The 17047-nt window shown below is 41.2% G+C and overlaps 1 protein-coding gene across 2 annotated transcripts in view; it reads left to right on the plus strand.

Annotated features, from left to right (window-relative positions):
• Positions 1–5507: 5507 nt before the first annotated feature.
• Positions 5508–17047, plus strand: part of ADPRH (ADP-ribosylarginine hydrolase) — a 72227-nt gene continuing 60687 nt past the window's right edge. The window contains exons 1-4 of one of the 2 annotated variants that reach the window (XM_069069981.1): positions 5523–6012; positions 7290–7376; positions 11504–11849; positions 15212–15572. In XM_069069981.1, coding sequence (XP_068926082.1) covers positions 11537–11849; positions 15212–15572 — 674 coding nt within the window. In that variant the 5' untranslated portion in view covers positions 5523–6012; positions 7290–7376; positions 11504–11536. Of the gene's footprint in view, positions 6013–7289; positions 7377–11503; positions 11850–15211; positions 15573–17047 lie in introns of both variants that reach the window. The other variant, XM_069069982.1, reaches the window with a different exon arrangement.

A 17047-nucleotide genomic window follows, 5' to 3' on the forward strand; every position in this document is an offset into this window, starting at 1 on the left:
TTTACTTCTTGAAATGATTTTGCATTGCTTTGTATTTACTTTTCATTTATTTGTTTTATGTACATATTGTATCTCCTGGATAGTAAGTGTCTTAAAGGCAGGAACTGTATCTTTTTTGTCTTTGTGGCTCCAGAACCTTGCATAGTGCCTTTAATATTTGTTGAATTGAATCTTAAAATTCCCACCTTAAATGTGCAACAAAGGACTGGGTTTGGACTCTCGTTGTCTAATCGTAGTCCCCCCATTAAAAAAGAAATCAGAAAGTGGGGGATAGTCAATGAACAGCGAGCATTCTGCACAGAGGTCCATGCAATATTAGCAGGAGTCTGAAGACTTGAATGTGAGTCTCAGCTTTTACACTTCCTAGCTGTGTAACCATGTAAAAGGCATTTCACCTCTGAGTCTAAGTTTTCTCATCAATAAGGAGGACTTCCTTTTTTTGTTTTGTTTTTAAAAACATATTTTTGTTTTTTAATTTTTTACACATTTTTTTTTTAAAGCAATTGGGGTTAAGTAACTTGCTCAAGGTTACACAGCCAGTTATTTCTGGATGTGGTGCTGAGTATCCGAGCCTGGATTTAATCCACGGTGCTCTTACTTGCTGAGCCACTTGGCCACCCCTAAGCAATTGGGGTTAACTAACTTGCTCAAGGTTACACGGCCAGGTGTTTCTGGGTGGGTGCTAAGTGTCTGAGCCCGGGATTTGATCTCCAGGTCTTCTCAACACTGGAGCCGGTGCTCTTACTCAGCTGTGCTACCTGGCTGCCCCTACACATTTTTGTTATTTTATTTTTTCTACTTAATAATATTTTATTTTTTCCAATTACATGTAAAGATAGTTTTCAACATTCACTTTTATAAGATTTTGAGTTCCAATTTTTTCCCCTCCCTTCCTTCCCTCCCTACTCTTAAAGACAGTATGCAATCTGATACAGGTCATACAGGTACAATCATATTGATCACATTTCCACATGAGTCATTCTGTGAAAGAAAAATCAGAATGCAAGGGAAAAACCATGAGAAAGAAAAAACTACAAAAAAGTGAAAATAGTATGCTTTGATCTCCATTGAGTCTCCATAGTTCTTTCTCTGGATGTGGATAGCATTTTCTATTTTGAGTCTTTTGTAATTGTCTTGGATCATTGTATTGCTGAGAAGAGATAAGTCTATCATTATTGATTATCGAAAGCTGCTATTACTGCGTACAAAGTTCTGGTTCTGCTCACTTTGCTCAGCATCAGTTCATGTAAGTCTTTCCAGGTTTCTGAAATCTGCCTGTTCCTTATTTCTTATAGCACAATAGTATTTCATTATATTCATATGCCGTAATTGTTCAGCCATCACCCAACTGATGGGCATCCCCTCAATTTCTGATTTTTTTGCCACCACAAAAAGAACTGCTATAAATATTTTTGTACATATGGGACCTTTTCTCTTTTTTATGATCTCTTTGGGATACAGACTTAGTAGTGGTATTGGTGGATCACAGGGTATGCACAGTTTTATAGCCCTGTGAGCATAATTCCTAATTGCTCTCCAAAATGGTTGAATCAGCTCACAACATCACCAACAATGCATTAATACTCCAATTTTCCCACATCTTCTCCAACGTTTATCATTTTCCTTTTCTGTCATATTGGCTAATTTGATAGGTATGAGGTGGTACCTCAGAGTTGTTTTGATATGCATTTCTCTAATCAATAGTGATTTAAAGCATTTTTATAGATAACTTTAATTTCTTCATCTGAAAACTGTTTGTTTATATCCTTTGACCATTTATCAACTGGGGAATGACTTTTCTTCTTATAAATTTGACTCAGTTCTCTATATATTTCAGAAATGAGGCCTTTGTCAGAAACACTGGCTGTAAAAATTATTTCCCAGTTTTCTGCTTTCCTTCTATTCTTGGTTGCATTAGTTTCCTTTGTGCAAATTTTTTTTTTTAATCTAATGTAATCAAAATTGTTCGTTTTGCATTTCATAATGTTCTCTATATCTTGTTTGGTCATAAATTCTTCCTTTCTCCATAGATTTGATAGGTAAACTATTCCCTGCTTTCCTAATTTCCTTATGATATCACCAATAAAGAAGATTTTCTGAGCTTCCTGTATATCATTTAGAGATTAAAGATTAAACTGAAGAAATTATCTTATTCTAAGGTTTGGTTGGACCTTGATGTAGTACACTCCCTAGTATGTGACATCATACATTATTTTCCAACCAGTGCAAAAGTGAACTTACGTGTCTTTGTTACAATGTACTGGGTTTCCTCACTCTCCTTTGCCAACTTTTGACCAAGAGAATCATAAATTACAAGGTGAAAAGGGCTTTAGAGGTCATTGTACAAGCCATTCATTTTATAGGTATGAAATCTGAGCACCAAGAAATTAAGTGATTTGTCCAAGTTCACCTAGGTAGTGTTGGGATTTGAATCCAGATTCTTTGATTACAGATAACAGACTCTTTCCATTGTACCACGTTGCTCTCCAGAAAAAGTTAATGAATGCACAATACAATTTTTGTCCTCTTGGAGACATATTAGGAGCACAAAAAATCCAAATAGCTGCAAAGTATATTAGAACTTAGTTTGATATGCCTTATTAACATTTTCTCCATTACTTTCTTAAATGTAGACAATAAAGAAAACAATAAATCAAGCCCAGATTTAACGCTGTTGCTGATTTCCTACATGTAAAAGCTCACACTGAAAATTTAACAATAGGGTCTCAAAAGCTGGTGGAGTTGGTGCCAGCACACTCCTTGGCTGGTAGGGAAGGGAGGTGTTAGGGAGCTTCACAGAGTAATTTAAAGCTGTTAAATTATGGGAAAGAGCAGAATTGTGAGCCAGGGGGACTGCATTCTAGTCCCGATTTAGCCAAGAATTGACTATGTGAACTTGGATAAATCATTTACTGTATCTCTCTGGGCCTCAGACTTCTACTAAGTGGAAAGCAGTGGGTTAAATTACCCCTACCCTCCAGGCAACTAGATGGCACAATGGAGAGGGCCTGGAGTCAGAACAACTCATCTTCCTGAGTTCAAATACAACCTCAGACACTTACTAGCTGTGAGACCCTGGGTAAATCACTTAACCTTGTTTTCTTGGTTTTCTCATCTGTAAAATGATCAGGAAATGGAAACGACAAACCACTCCAGTATCTTTGCCAAGAAAACCCCAAATGGGGTCATGAAGAATCAAAAATGACTGAACAAAAGTTTGATTCCAATTTCGACATTCTGTCTTTTAATACCAATTATTATCTAATTGGGCATGGGTGGCATACGTGGAAAGGCTAGTGAATTGTACCATGTAAGGATAGGTAGGGGAGATAACAAGCATGTTTCAGTATACAAGTTCCACATATATGACATATATTGAAAAATGACTGAAAGCCAGTCTTCCTATAAATTCTGGAAAGTTCCTGCAGAGTTCTGAGTATATGTGGGAAAACTTCCTTGCCACCAAACAATAGCTTTTCAAAATCTGGGAAATTCAGAAATTTCAGTTAGGCTAGGCAAAAGACTCGATCTGTAACTAAGTCCTGAAAGTTACCAGAGAAGTAGGTGGGGAAAATCACTTTCAGTGGTTGTTCTAATGTCCCCTGACACCTGAAAGTTCACATAGTGAACTTGCCCCAGATTTCCCTTCTTAATCAAATCAAAATCTTAATAGTTTTGCTAAGATCAATGTGAAAGCTCCTTGGTAGTAGCTCAGTGGATCTGAGCAGGGTGTGGCCCAAAAGTGGGCTGAGTGGGATCCATGGGTTTAATGATTCCATGTTTTAAATGCAATCAAGAAGGTAAACTGAGATTACTATAGTATAGAATCAGGAAGCTAGAAAGTCACTATGCTTGGTCAATTAAAAAAAAATCTTTACTTTTTGGTGTTTCATTTGTATTGTTGGATAGAGAAGAAAATCAGAAGACCTAAGTTGGAGTGCTGGCTTTGGCACTTCTTAGCTGAATGACTGAACAATTCACATTACCTCTAGAAACCTCATTTCTTCAACTGTAAAATGGGTATGACAATACTTTCATTATGGGATCCACGGGACTATTCTTTAAGGTTTAGAAATGTGAGTTTCAAATTGACAACTATGACCAAAGTTAAATAATCAGTGTTGCAGAAGGTAGGGAAAGACTAGTACATTGTTTTTTGTTTTTATTATTTTTATTTTTTAAAGCAATCAGGGTTAAGTAACTTGCTCAAAGTTGCACGGCCAGTTATTTCTGGGTGTGGTGCTGAGTATCTGAGCCCAGATTTGATCCAGGTCATCCCCACACTGGAGCCGGTGCTCTTACTCGCTGAGCCACCTTGGCGCCCCTAAGACAAGTACATTGTTGATGGACCTGTGCATTGGTCTGTTCTGGAAAGCAATTTACAAATCTCTCTCTGTCTTCCCCTCTCTATCTGTATTTCTACTTATCACATATCTATCATCTATATACCCATCTTCATCTATCTCTATGTATCTAACTACACTGATTCCATGACCATTGTCCCAGAGATTCCTCTCCAATTATATACTCCAAGGAGGTAAAAGAAAGAATGAAATATCCCATATAATCTGATATATTCATAGCAACACTTATATATATATATATTTTTTTTGTAACAAAGAACTGGAAACAAGGTAGGTGTCTGCCATGGGGGAATGGCTAAACAAATTGTGGTACATATGAATATAATAGAATATTACTGTCCTGGAAGAAATGACGAATATGAAGACTCCAGAGACTTGGGAAGACAAGTAAACTGATATTGCATTAAATTAGCATAAAACCAGGAAAAACAATATATTCAATGACTACAACAACGTAAATCAAAAAAGCAATAAAAGCAAACAAACTAAATGCCATGTCGTTATATTGATTGGGTTGAGAGAACACACCTCATTTCCTTTGGAGTGGTAGGCAGATTAGCCATGTAGAACATTGTATATGCTGTCAGACTTGGTTGCTTGGGTTGGTTGGCTTTCCAGAACTGTTTTTCTCCCCTCTTTCTTTTTAGTTTTTGTTACAAGGTATGGCTACTGAGCAGGGAAGGAACATTTGGAAATTAAGGAAGTATAAAAACAAAATGTATCAATAAATAGAAAGCTTAAAAAGAAAAAAAACACAAAATGAAAAGAAAACAACACTTCTCTTTGTTACAAAGGATGCCTACTGAGGTGGGAAGGATTGGATTTAAAAAATGAAAATGATGTGAAAGCAAAATATATCAATAAAAATAAAATTTTAAAAGAACAAGGAAAAATGCTAAATGAAGAGAAAACACATCCCACTTTGTTACAAGGAATGGCTCCTGAGCGGGGAAGGGGGAAAAAGGAGGTATTGTGAAGTGAATTGAGGTAAGAACAAAAACCATAAATTAGAAGAAAAAAAGACTTTCTTTCTTTCTTCCTTCCTTCCTAGAATAAAGGAAATATGAGCTGCATTAAACTCCGATATATCAAAGGCTTCATACAATCCCTTCTGAAAATTAAAACCTCCTGATTTCGGGCATGTGTTCCATGCCATCATAAGCCTCTTCAGAGCTCCTCCCTCTTGTCTCGATTCTGCCTGACATTTGGGTGATATCTCCCTGCTGTCCCCGGACCTCGGTTTTCTCTTTTGTAAAATGAGATTCCACTTTTAACATTCCTGGTCCTCGGACCACCTTTTTGCACATTCCTCGGCCCTTTTTGCGGAGGAGCAAGGGGAAAGGACAAAGTTCATGTCCAACGGTTTGTTTTGAGAAGATTCAGAAAGCGAAAAGTTCTGTAGGGCTCTGCCGGCCCGCCCAGCTCCGGTCCCGCCTGCCTCCTTTAAGGGCGCGGCCATCCCGGGAAAGAGCCTTCCCCTTTGTCTGCATGAGTAGACCCCGAGCAGGCCCCCGGGACACGACTCTGGGCAGAGCCTCGTCCGCCTCCGACCCGCAGACTCCTTGAACTTCACCACGATTGGCTAGTCGAACCAAGGCCAAGAGCTCTTTATCTTTCTGAACCCCACGCCCAGCTTGCGGAAGTGAAGGTATTGGGGGGAGGGGAATTTGTTTTCCCATGGGCTCCTGGGCACAGAAATGGGGCCAGAACACGCGTGGATTTACCCAGGGATCCCTACCGCTAGCAGCTAGCTAGATGGTGGGTGCTGGGTCCCCGATCACAAGGCTGGGTGGTTTCTGTTTTGTTGTGTTTGGAGAAGGAGCCTGGGCATGGCTTGTTACGAAACCTCCGCGTCGGGCTAGGATTTCCTGACAGTTTGCTGTACAAATTCCCTGATGAGGCGAGTGAGCAGTACTCAGCGTCCGCAGTTTTGTTTCTCCAACCACAGAGCCCAGGATTGTCAGGAAACCTCTGTCTGGGCCTAATTTTAGATCCTCTGATTCGGTCGCTGTGAAAGTGAAGGGGTCCTCGCTCAACCGGCATATTTCAAAATCATGCTTTAGCCCTGAGGAATCTTCGTAGGCTACGGTTTAGAAAGGCAGCAAGAAATTGCTGCACTGAAGGATCAGGAGAAGTTTGAGTTCAAATCCCGGTTCTGAGGCTAGTTAGTACCGTAGTTGTGTGATCCAGAGTAATGTCTTTGAAACTCAGTTTTCTTATCTGTAAAGTGTGGAAAATAGTTAGCTCCCTTATTTACTTAAGGAGGGAAAAAGAGCTGAGTCTGAGGATCTGGGTTTGAAGAGGGTTTAGGGTTGCAGAAGACCCCAAAATACCAACACGATGAGTCCTGCCGAATGAATTCATTCAACTTAAGTCTTATCTCAGCCAAAGAAAAGCAAAGTTTATTAAAAGTTCCACCATGTTGGGTAGACTCTTAAGGAGCCTTGGTATCTGTAAGCCTATTGGACACAGAACAAGTCTGTGCTAGAAAATTCTATGACGCAAAATCTAATAGTTTTCAAACACAGGCAACAACTCCTAATGCCTATTCTCTCCTTCCATCATCATAGAGAGTAAAAGGTTTTTTCTGGATTGGGTAAAGCTGGAGTGGTAGTTGATTTAGTTTTCAAAAGACTCAAAAGCTTTCACCTGGTGGTCTGGGCCCCACACTAGTCCAGAGTCGTTGAGTAGCAATTAATGGTTGCAATTCCTCCCAGGCCTTGGACTTAATTGGATATAGATCACAATGGGGGAACACTTTAGGATCTACCAGTCAAAAACAAATGCTGGTGTGGCAGAAGTAGCTCACACAAGAATTTCCTGATCCCAAACAATTGACTCAACTATCTCCCACACTCCTGAGGGAACATGGGGAGATCTGGGAGGCTTAACTAGAGAAAATTGGCTTCCTAATTTCACAAACAGGTCCCTTCCCAGCAAGGGGACAGGATGAGAGGAGAGCACAAGGAAGGAGAGTTCAAACAACAGATCCTCAAATAGGCAGAGGAGGAGGTATGTCTCAAGACATCCTTTAGTTTTCCCTTCCATGCCCCTGACCTGACTGGTCAAGGGGAGGGTAGAACCAACTGGTTAGAACAGAGAACTTAGCCAAAATAAAGTGGGTTACCTTACCTTAAAGGTTGTGGGAGGAATCTAGGGGTGGTCTAGAGGAGGAGTTTGGGGAGGGTCTTCAGGAGGAGTTAATGAGGTAAATGAGTGATTAAGGGTGGGAAGTTACAGGGGGCTACCTAGAGCTGACAGACAGTGGTGGGCTAGGCCAGTTCAAGGGTGGATTGATATTGAGTCTGCACCTCAAGGATTCAAGGAGAGTTCAAGGGGGTTCCCAGAGCCTGCACCTCATCAGGTTCAAATGCTGGCTCACCACTTATTACTTATGTGACATTGGACAAGTCACTTTAGCTTTCTGGGCCTCAGTTGCCTCATCTGTAAAATGAATGGGTTGGACTGTGTGACCATCTAGCTATGATCCTATGACCTTTCAGGACCTCAGTTTCATCATCTGGAATAATAATAATCATAGCTAACATTTATATAGCACTTTAAGGTTTTCAAAGAGTTTTACAAATATTATCTCATTTGATCTTCATAAGCAACCCAATGAAGTGTTGTTCAGTTGTTCAGGCCTCTCCAACTCATAGTACACCAGGCCCTTCTGTCCTCCACTATCTCCCGAAGTCTGTCCAAGTTCATGTTCTTTGCTTATGACAGCATCTATCCATCTCATCCTCTGCTGTCCCCTTTTCCTTTTGCCTTCAACCGTTCTCATCTATGAGGTAGTGATGAGGTGCAGGCTTTGGGAACCCCCTTGAGCTCTCCTTGAATCTTTGAGGTTCAGGCTCTGGGAACCCCCTGAACTCTGATTGAATCATCCCATTTGATGAGGCATTTGCATGAGGCCATGAGCCTTTCATTGTGACTGGGCCCAGACTGCCATTGTCCATATACTTCCCACCCCTGAGCCTATCAAAATATCAATCCACCCTTGAACTGGCCTGTCCCACCATTGTCTGTAGTCTCCAGGTAGCCTCCTGCAACTTCTCATCTGTAATCATTCATTGACCTCATCTGACTTCTCCTGAAGACCCTCCCCAAGCTCCTTCTCTAGACCACCCCTAGATTCCTCCCACAACCTTCTGTATATAAGACCCCATCTCACACCATGTAGTATGAGAACACCATAGAATATTCTAACAGACTTACTGTGTCCAATACAAGCAAACTTTTAATAAACTTTGCTTTTCTTTGTCTGAGAGAAGACTTAAGTTGAATTCATTCGGCAGGATTGGTATTTTGGGGTCTCCAGCACCCTAACCTTAATCTCTTCAGTAGGTGCTATTATCATGCCCCTTTGAGGTAAGTGACTTGACTAGGGTCACACCCTTGATAAGTATCTGAGGATGGATCTGAACTCAGGAATTCCCTGACTCCAAAGTTCTAGCCATTGTACCATCTCCCTGAATTGATGGAATTGGATGACTTCTCAGGATCCTTCTAGTGCTAAATCTGTGATCATGTGACCTCACTAGGTTGCTATAAAGGTCAAAGAAGTACTGTCTATAAAATGCTTTGTCTTATTAAATTGATATATAAATATTAGCACCACAGTGTAGAGGCTAAAACCCTGGAGCTGTTGTCAGGAAGGCTAGGGTGTGTATCCTTTCTCTGATACTGACCATATGATCATGCAGGAGCAAAGTCACTTCTTTTCTCTAAGTCTCAATTTGTGTATTTGTAAGATGAGGATAAAACCTGTAGTACATTTCTCATAGAGTTGTTGTCAGCTTAAAAGTAAGATACATTTTTTTTTTTTAAAGCAATCGGGGTTAAGTAACTTGCTCAAGGTTACACGGCCAGGTGTTTCTGGGTGGGTGCTAAGTGTCTGAGCCCGGATTCGATCCCCAGGTCATCCCGACACTGGAGCCGGTGCTCTTACTCGCTGTGCTACCTGGCCGCCTCAAAGTAAGATACTTTTAATAATAAATAATCAATTTGCTCTTTGCAAACTTTGAAGGGCTATGTTCAGTTGTGTCTGACACATGTGGGGTTTTTGGGCAGAGATACCAAAGTGATTTATCATTTTCTTCTCTAGCTCATTTTGCAGATGAGGAACTGAGGCAAACAGGGTTAAGTGACTTGCCCAGGGTCATGCAGGGAGTAAATGTCTGAGGCCAAATTTGAACTTAGGTCTTACTGACTTCAGGCCAGCACTCTAACTACTATCTACCTAGTAGCCCTGAAGGTCTATATAAATAATAATTATTATTTTATGATTATTATTACAAGTGTGACAAAGCTCATCTTAAATATTTGATGGTGTTATTGGTAAAATGACCAGTGTTTGTGAAAGAAGAACCATACTAGGAAAGATGGGGTAATGGCTCTGAAAATTCCCAAAGGAAAGCCCTGAGAAAGTAGGAACCCACACAGTCACTGGCGGGATTTACCAAGAAAAGCAAGAGTATTTAAAATAGACCACTACTTCTACAGTCAGAAGATTATAGATTAGGAGGTAGAGGAGATCTTTTTTTTTTTTTTAAAGCAATTGACGTTAAGTAACTTGCTCAAGGTTACAGGGCCAGTTATTTTTGTGTGGGTGCCAAGTATCTGAGGCCGGAACCGATCCCAGGTCTCCCAATTCTGGGTCCGGTGCTCTTACTCACTGCACCACCTTGCTGCCCCTAGAGGAGATCTTAGTGGTCATTGAATCCAGTGAGAACCAGAGACTTGTCCAAGGTCACAAGGAGGGGTGAGTGGGAGAGCCAGAATTTGAGCTTAGGTCCAAAGTCAACAAGCATTTACTAAGTGCTCACTGTGTGTTGGACTGTGCTAAGTGCCAGAGAAATTTGCAATCTAATGTGGGAGAAAATAATGCAAACAAATATACATAAAGCAAGTGATATACAGGATAAATAAAAGATAATTAACAGAGGGAAGGCACTAGGATTAAAAGTGGTTGGGGAAGCCTGCTTATAAAAGGTGGAATTTTAGTTGGGATTTAAAGGAAGCTATGAAGGTCTGTAGGCAGAGCAAAGGAGGGAGGGCATTCTAGGGGTGTGTGTGTGTGTGTGTGTGTGTGTGTGTGTGTGTGTGTGTGTGAGTGAGCAAGTGAATCATCTGCATTAGAAATGAAAACTGAACCCACAGGAGCTGATGAGATCACTGATTGAGTTAGTATATAAAGAAAAAAAGAAGTGGGACTAGGACAGAGCCTTAGGGGGTTGTAGTTGCTCAATTGTTTCAGTCACATGTGACTCTTTGTGACCCTATTTGGGGTTTTCTTGGCAAAGATTCTGCAATGGTTTGCCATTTCCTTCTCCAGCTCATTTTATAGATGAGGAAACTGAGGCAAACAGGGTTAAGTGACTTCCCCATGGTCACACAACTAGTAAGTGTTTGAGTCCAGCTTTGAACCCAGGAAGATGGGTCTTCATAACTCCAGGTCTGGTACTCTATCCATTGTGCCCCCATCTGCCCCAGAGAAAGGCAGAAGAAGATAGGATTAAAAAGTATATGCAAAGGAGGTGATTTTGGCAAAGAGAAAAGTTGCCTTTTCATCAGATACTAGAGTGAAGAAAACTCTCAGGGAATGGCTTCAGTTTTTTTGGTCAAGTATGAGGAAAGGTCTTCAGCTAAGAGGGCAAGGGGAATATGTGGCATTAGAGCTTGAGGAGTAAAGAGAGGGTTTGGAACAATCACTGAGGCTATTTAAATAGCTCTGGTAACTAAGAGTGAATATAGTCTTAGATAAACAAGCATTCTGCACCTACTGTGTACAGAGTACTGTGCTGGAGAGTAATGAAAATATAAGGGTAGGATAAGAAACGGGGTCCTGCCCTCAAGGAACTTACAGGTGAAACAATACTGATAGCTGTAACATACAATATTACATATAAAGCCTAAATGCATTAGAGAGGTACAAAGCAAAATGCTTTATGAAATCTGAGGAGGACAGTCATTCTGAATGTATACTATTGATAGGTACGGTGACCTATAGGACCTTTCAAAGGTCTAAGTGGGCCAAACTGAAAGGAGAATGTTACTTGACTTCATCAGGCCTCTTATAAAATTAAACTGGACATTCACAGATGGTATGTTCTTTTCCTTTGCATGTCATACAGATTTTCCCAAAGAAGGCCTTTGCTGGATCTGCCATGTCCACAGGACTAGTAGAGAGATATGTAGCTGCCATGGTACTAAGTGCAGTAGGTGACTCCCTGGGATATTTCAATGGGAAATGGGAGTTTCTATTGGATGGTGAGAAGATCCACCAACAGCTTGCCAAACTTGGAGGACTGGATGCCATCAATATTGAAGGCTGGAGGGTCAGTGATGACACAGTGATGCACTTGGCAACAGCAGAAGCCCTCATAGCTGCTGAGAAAGAAGAGAACTTGACCCGGGTGTATTCCCTTATAGCGAAACACTACAAAGCGTGCATGAATGACATGGTTGGCCGAGCTCCAGGTAATCATCATCCTAGGGAACTCAGGTGTGATCAGGTGGAAGAGAAATGTTGACTGAATAAGATTGGGATACGGAGCATTCTTCATTACCATTCAACCATTGCCAGTCTATTTTGTAAAATAGCAATATCTCTAATGTGGTAAAATGGAAGAACTATGGATTGGAGTCAAAGGATTTGAAAAATCCTGCCTCTGCTCCTTGCTACCCGGGTGACCTTAGGCAAATCACTTAACCTCTCTGGGCCTTAATTTCCTCATCTGTAAAACAAAGGATTGGACTGGATGGTTTCTGATGTTCCTTCCAATTCTGAATCTATCATCCTGTTACCTTATAGGTGAACTGATACAGGCTAGCTTTCCTTGTAGTACTTAAATGACATGCTTCCCAGTTCGTCTAATCTAGTAGCCTGCTGCCCTTGCCGAGGAGAGATATTTCTTATTTCTGAAATCCAGGCTCCTTTCATTTTTCCAACATTCCATATCTTGCACCAGCTGTCTACCCAATATATCTTCTTTGATGTCTTAAAGTAAACTTTAATTCAGCACGATACCACCCTGTTGAACAACTCATCATCTTTCCCCCTATGAATTGTATCTCCCTCCTCTATAACTTTTCTGTTTCTGTGGTTGATTCTCAAGTCACCCAGACTTGTAGCTTATCATCAGTTCATGATTCCTTTTTTTTTTTTTTTTTTTTGCTTTTTGGAGGGGGGAGGGCTGGGCAATTGGGGTTAAGTCACTTGCTCAAGGTCACACGACTAGTAAGTGTTAAGTGTCTGGGGCTGGATTTGAACTCAGGTCCTCCTGACTCCAGGGCTGGCTCTCTATTCACTATATGATTTCTTTTGATTCTTCTCTCTCCCTTCCCATATACTTCCACTAAGTCATTAAGTTCCTCCAACACCATTGCCTCAATAACTTTGAGGCTTGTTGGGTTAGAATCTACATGATATAGTTCATAGGGTGTTGCACTTGGGAGTCAGGAAAACCTGACTCTGAATCAAATTCCACTTCAGATATTAAGTAACAGTGTGACCCTGGGCAAATTATTTCATCGCACTGTGTCTCAGTTTCTTCCTCTGTAAAATGAGGGAATAGAGTTGATTGTCCCTAAGTCCCGTTTAATTCTGAATTTAAGATTGATCCCTTCCTTTCTATTCCCACTGCCTCCATAATTCAGGCCCTTTTTTCTTCTTGCATCAACTTTTATAATAGTCTCCCAACTCATCTTCTTGAATCCAGCCTCTGCCCTCTCTGATGCAGCCTACAAACCATTACCCAAATCTCCTTCCGCTCTGACCCCATCCTTCCTTTCTACGGAAACCTTTAGCCGCCCTCTACTTCCCACAAAACAAAGGACAGGCTATCCATCTTTGCCCTTATGGCCCTCCACCATCTGACTGGTTTACTTCTCCAGCTTTATCTCTTCAGACTCTCTTACACTTGTGGCCTCTCTTTGTCTTTCATTCTCTCTATGCTTCTTGCCCCATTCCTTATGCCTGAACTGGACTCCTCCCACCCCACCCTTATTTCCATTTGTTTACAGACCCTCCTTCCCTTCACTTCTGGTGCCACCTCTTCTACAAAACCTTCCCTCAAGCTTCACAGGTGAAAGGGAGTTCTCTCCTTACCATTTCTCATGGCACTTTGCCTAAACCTCTTTTTATACTATCTCACATCTAGGTGATATACTGGTCTTGTAATCAGGAAAACTTATCTTCATGGGTTTAAATACTGCCTCAGATACTTACCAACTGTGTGACTGTTGGAAAGTTACTTAACTGTTTGTCTCAGTTTTGTCATCTGTAAAATGAGCTGGAGAAGGAAATGGCAAACCACTCTAGGATCTTTGCCAAGAAAGACCCAAATGGGGTCATGAAGAGTCAGACTGAACTAAAACAATTGAACAACTTCCTAACTCTAGACCCAGCATTTTATCTACAGCAGTGCTTAACTGCCATAGAGTGCAAGCTCTTCATTTTACAGATAGGAAGGCTGAATCATTGAGAAGATAAATGCCCTTCCCAGGGTCATGCAGCAACTAAGTGTCAGAGGTGAGCTTTGAACTCAAGTCCAGTGCTCCATTCACTAATTCATGCTGTCTCCCTGGGACCAGAGTCCAGTTTTTCTGATGCCTGCTGCTCTCCTTTCTAGACTTAGGTGTCTTTCTGGGATACCTAGAAACTTCAGTTGTTAAAAATCTTGTTGGGAAATTTATTCATTTGCTAACTAACGTTGTTTCATGATATGTTGAGTTGGGTGACTTTAAACTTTTTTGTGTGCTTTGCCTTTTCCTTGGAGGTACTTCATGAACATCAGTCTTCCTCTTCCTTCTTCCTCATCCCTCTTCTTTGAAGTCTATTTTTGCACCAAATCTTATAGGGGATGCAATGTAAAAGAGAACACTATTTTTTTTTTGAGGCATTTGGGGTTAAGTGCCTTGTCCAGGGTCACATAGTAAGTGTCTGAGACTGGATTTGATCTCAAGTCCTCCTGACTCCAGGGCCAGTGTTCTATCTGCTGTGCCACTTCATGGGCCCTAGATGAAATGTATTCTTGAAGAGTGATGCTGACACATGGGGATGGTAGTTATGGAAGGAGGACAGATGCCAATGGGGAAGAGCAGAGGTATTCAGCCCCCACTGTCAGAAGTTACACAGGTAGCAGACAGCTGATGGCTTAGACATGCTGAAGGATGCTCATTCTGATCCAAGGCTCAGAGCCATACAGGTGTCAAATAAATAGAGACGTTTTAGACGAAGAACTGATGTGGCAGTAATAGGAAGCTTCCCTATCACAAGTAGGTTTAAAAATGAGGTAGTGAGGTCCACTGAAACAAAGATATTCTCTGAATTGTCTAGTAAGGAAGAAGAAATAAGGAGTAGGGACCCAAGAAACTTAATTCTGACTGACCGATGGGAGCTGGTGGTATGGTGGTAGAGTGCTGGGTCTGGAATCAGGAAAACCTGAGTTCAAATCCAGCCTCAGACACTTATTAGCTATGTGACCCTGGGCAAGTCACTTGACTACTATCTGCCTCAGTTTCCTCAACTATAAAATGGGGATGATAATAAAATCCACCTGTCAGGGTTGTAGTGACAATCAAATGAGGTAATATTTGGAAAGTATTTAGCACAGTACCTGACATATAATAGACTCTATATGAATGTTTTTTTCCCTTTCTCATTTCTCACCCTCCCACCCCCCATCAAAGAGGCTGGGTGTGTGTGGGTCATGGTATATGCCCAGGTTAATTAAGCTTTACTCTAGGTGCACCCTTAGGGCTGGGGCCATACTAGTCACAGACTAGTTTCACCATCCCACAGCTGGCACTGATACATCCCCAACCCTAATCCTTTACAGGTGGTGCCAGTGTGGCCAATGCTTTGCAGCTGGAGCCAGATGAACCCAATGGATGGAGGATTCCATTCAACAAGCATGAGGGTGGCTGTGGCGCTGCCATGAGAGCCATGTGCATTGGACTAAGGTTCCCACACCCTGATCAACAGGACACTCTGATCCAAGTGAGCATAGAGAGTGGCCGCATGACCCATCACCATCCCACTGGCTACCTTGGGGCTCTTGCCTCTGCTCTCTTTACCTCTTATGCAGTGAATGGAAAGCCACCTCAAGAATGGGGAAGAGGGTTGATGGAGGTGCTACCAGAAGCCAAAAAATATGTTGACCAGGCTGGTTATTTTGTGAAAGAAAATCTTGAATCCTGGTGAGTTGATATGCATGCATGTGCTATTTGTTGATTTAATGAACATCTTGATCTTGTGGTGGGATCAACAACTTGTTTTCCAACCAGTGACTTAGAGAAAAGCCCTCAGTAGGTACCTTTACCTTCACCTTCACCTTCACTTTCACCTCTAGCCTGCTCCCCTCTCTGCCCACTCACTTGGGTTTTCAGGTTTACTTGCAGTTAACAGCTACTGAAAAGTTGGCTATAGAGGGAGACAGCTTGATTCAAATCTCACCCCAAATGTTCATGCCTTCAGAATCTGTAGCCTATTGTAATCAAAGTGGTCCAAGTGAACATACAAATGATCAGTCTAAGACACCGCTCCCCCATATTATTCACTGAGTTAACATCATGTTTTCCTGCTTCTGTTTGCTAATGAGAGGCATCCACACATGCTGGTAATTTTCATGATGTATTTGTTAGTGCAAATGACAAGATATATTATTTTTTGTCTTCCCTTTTATTCATGACGCTGATGTATTGCAACACTTGGCCATGATCCCTGAGAGCTTGCTGTTTTTCACCCACTAATTTTGCAGTGTAGGAAACCAGTTGAAAGGCAACCATATAACTTCCTTTTTCCTCAGCATTCTAGAGGTCCCTTCAGGCCGCTGTTCTTAGAATAAGAAAGGCACGGGCAGATTTCTCCTGAAGACATTAGTTGTGGTTATGTGAGAATCTAGTGTTCCCCTTTAAAAGGTTAAACTTTGCATAATGTCCCTCCCCTCCCAATACCTCCCATAAAGATCTGTATTTCTGTTCCCATAAGTAATCTACTTTGTATCAATTGTACTTATATCTATATATGTTGCTCCTCATTCCCCCTAGTACATCTTAAGATCCCTGAGGTCAAGGAATGTTTTATTTTAGGGCATCATAACACAGTGGTTGGCATCCAGTAAGCACTCAGTAACTGCTTGTTGAATTGAATTCCTTTGGTTAAAGGAGAACTGGTTTTGAGTGTATAAATATCAATATCTATACTTATAGCCATATCTCATAGATCAAGAGCAGGAAGGCACTTATGAGGCCTTCTGGACCAACCCCCTCATTTTGCCTATTTGGGAAATTGAGATCCAAAGATATTAAGTGATTTGTCAAGGTCACACAGATAGGAAGTGTCAGAGATGGAATTTAAATCTAGGTTCTCTGACTTCAGAGCCAGTATTCTTTCTCTTTACTTTACATCTATCTATCTATCTATCTATCCATCTATCTATCTATCTATCTATCTATCTATCTATCTATCTATCTATCCATGTCTATCATTATCCATCTGTCATCTATTTGTCTATCCATCTCTACCTATTATCTGTCATTTATCTGTCTATCCATTCCTTTCTGTGTATGTTTCTATCCTTTGTCATCTAACTAACCATCTATATCTTTCTATCATCTGTCTATCCATCTCTCTCTCTCTCTCTCTCTCTCTCTCTCTCTCTCTCTCTCTCTCT

Source organism: Petaurus breviceps, unplaced genomic scaffold (assembly GCF_028583685.1).
Source record: "Petaurus breviceps papuanus isolate PSGF00001 unplaced genomic scaffold, PetGlider_PUasm1.0 90792, whole genome shotgun sequence".
Taxonomy (NCBI): Eukaryota; Metazoa; Chordata; class Mammalia; order Diprotodontia; family Petauridae; genus Petaurus; species Petaurus breviceps.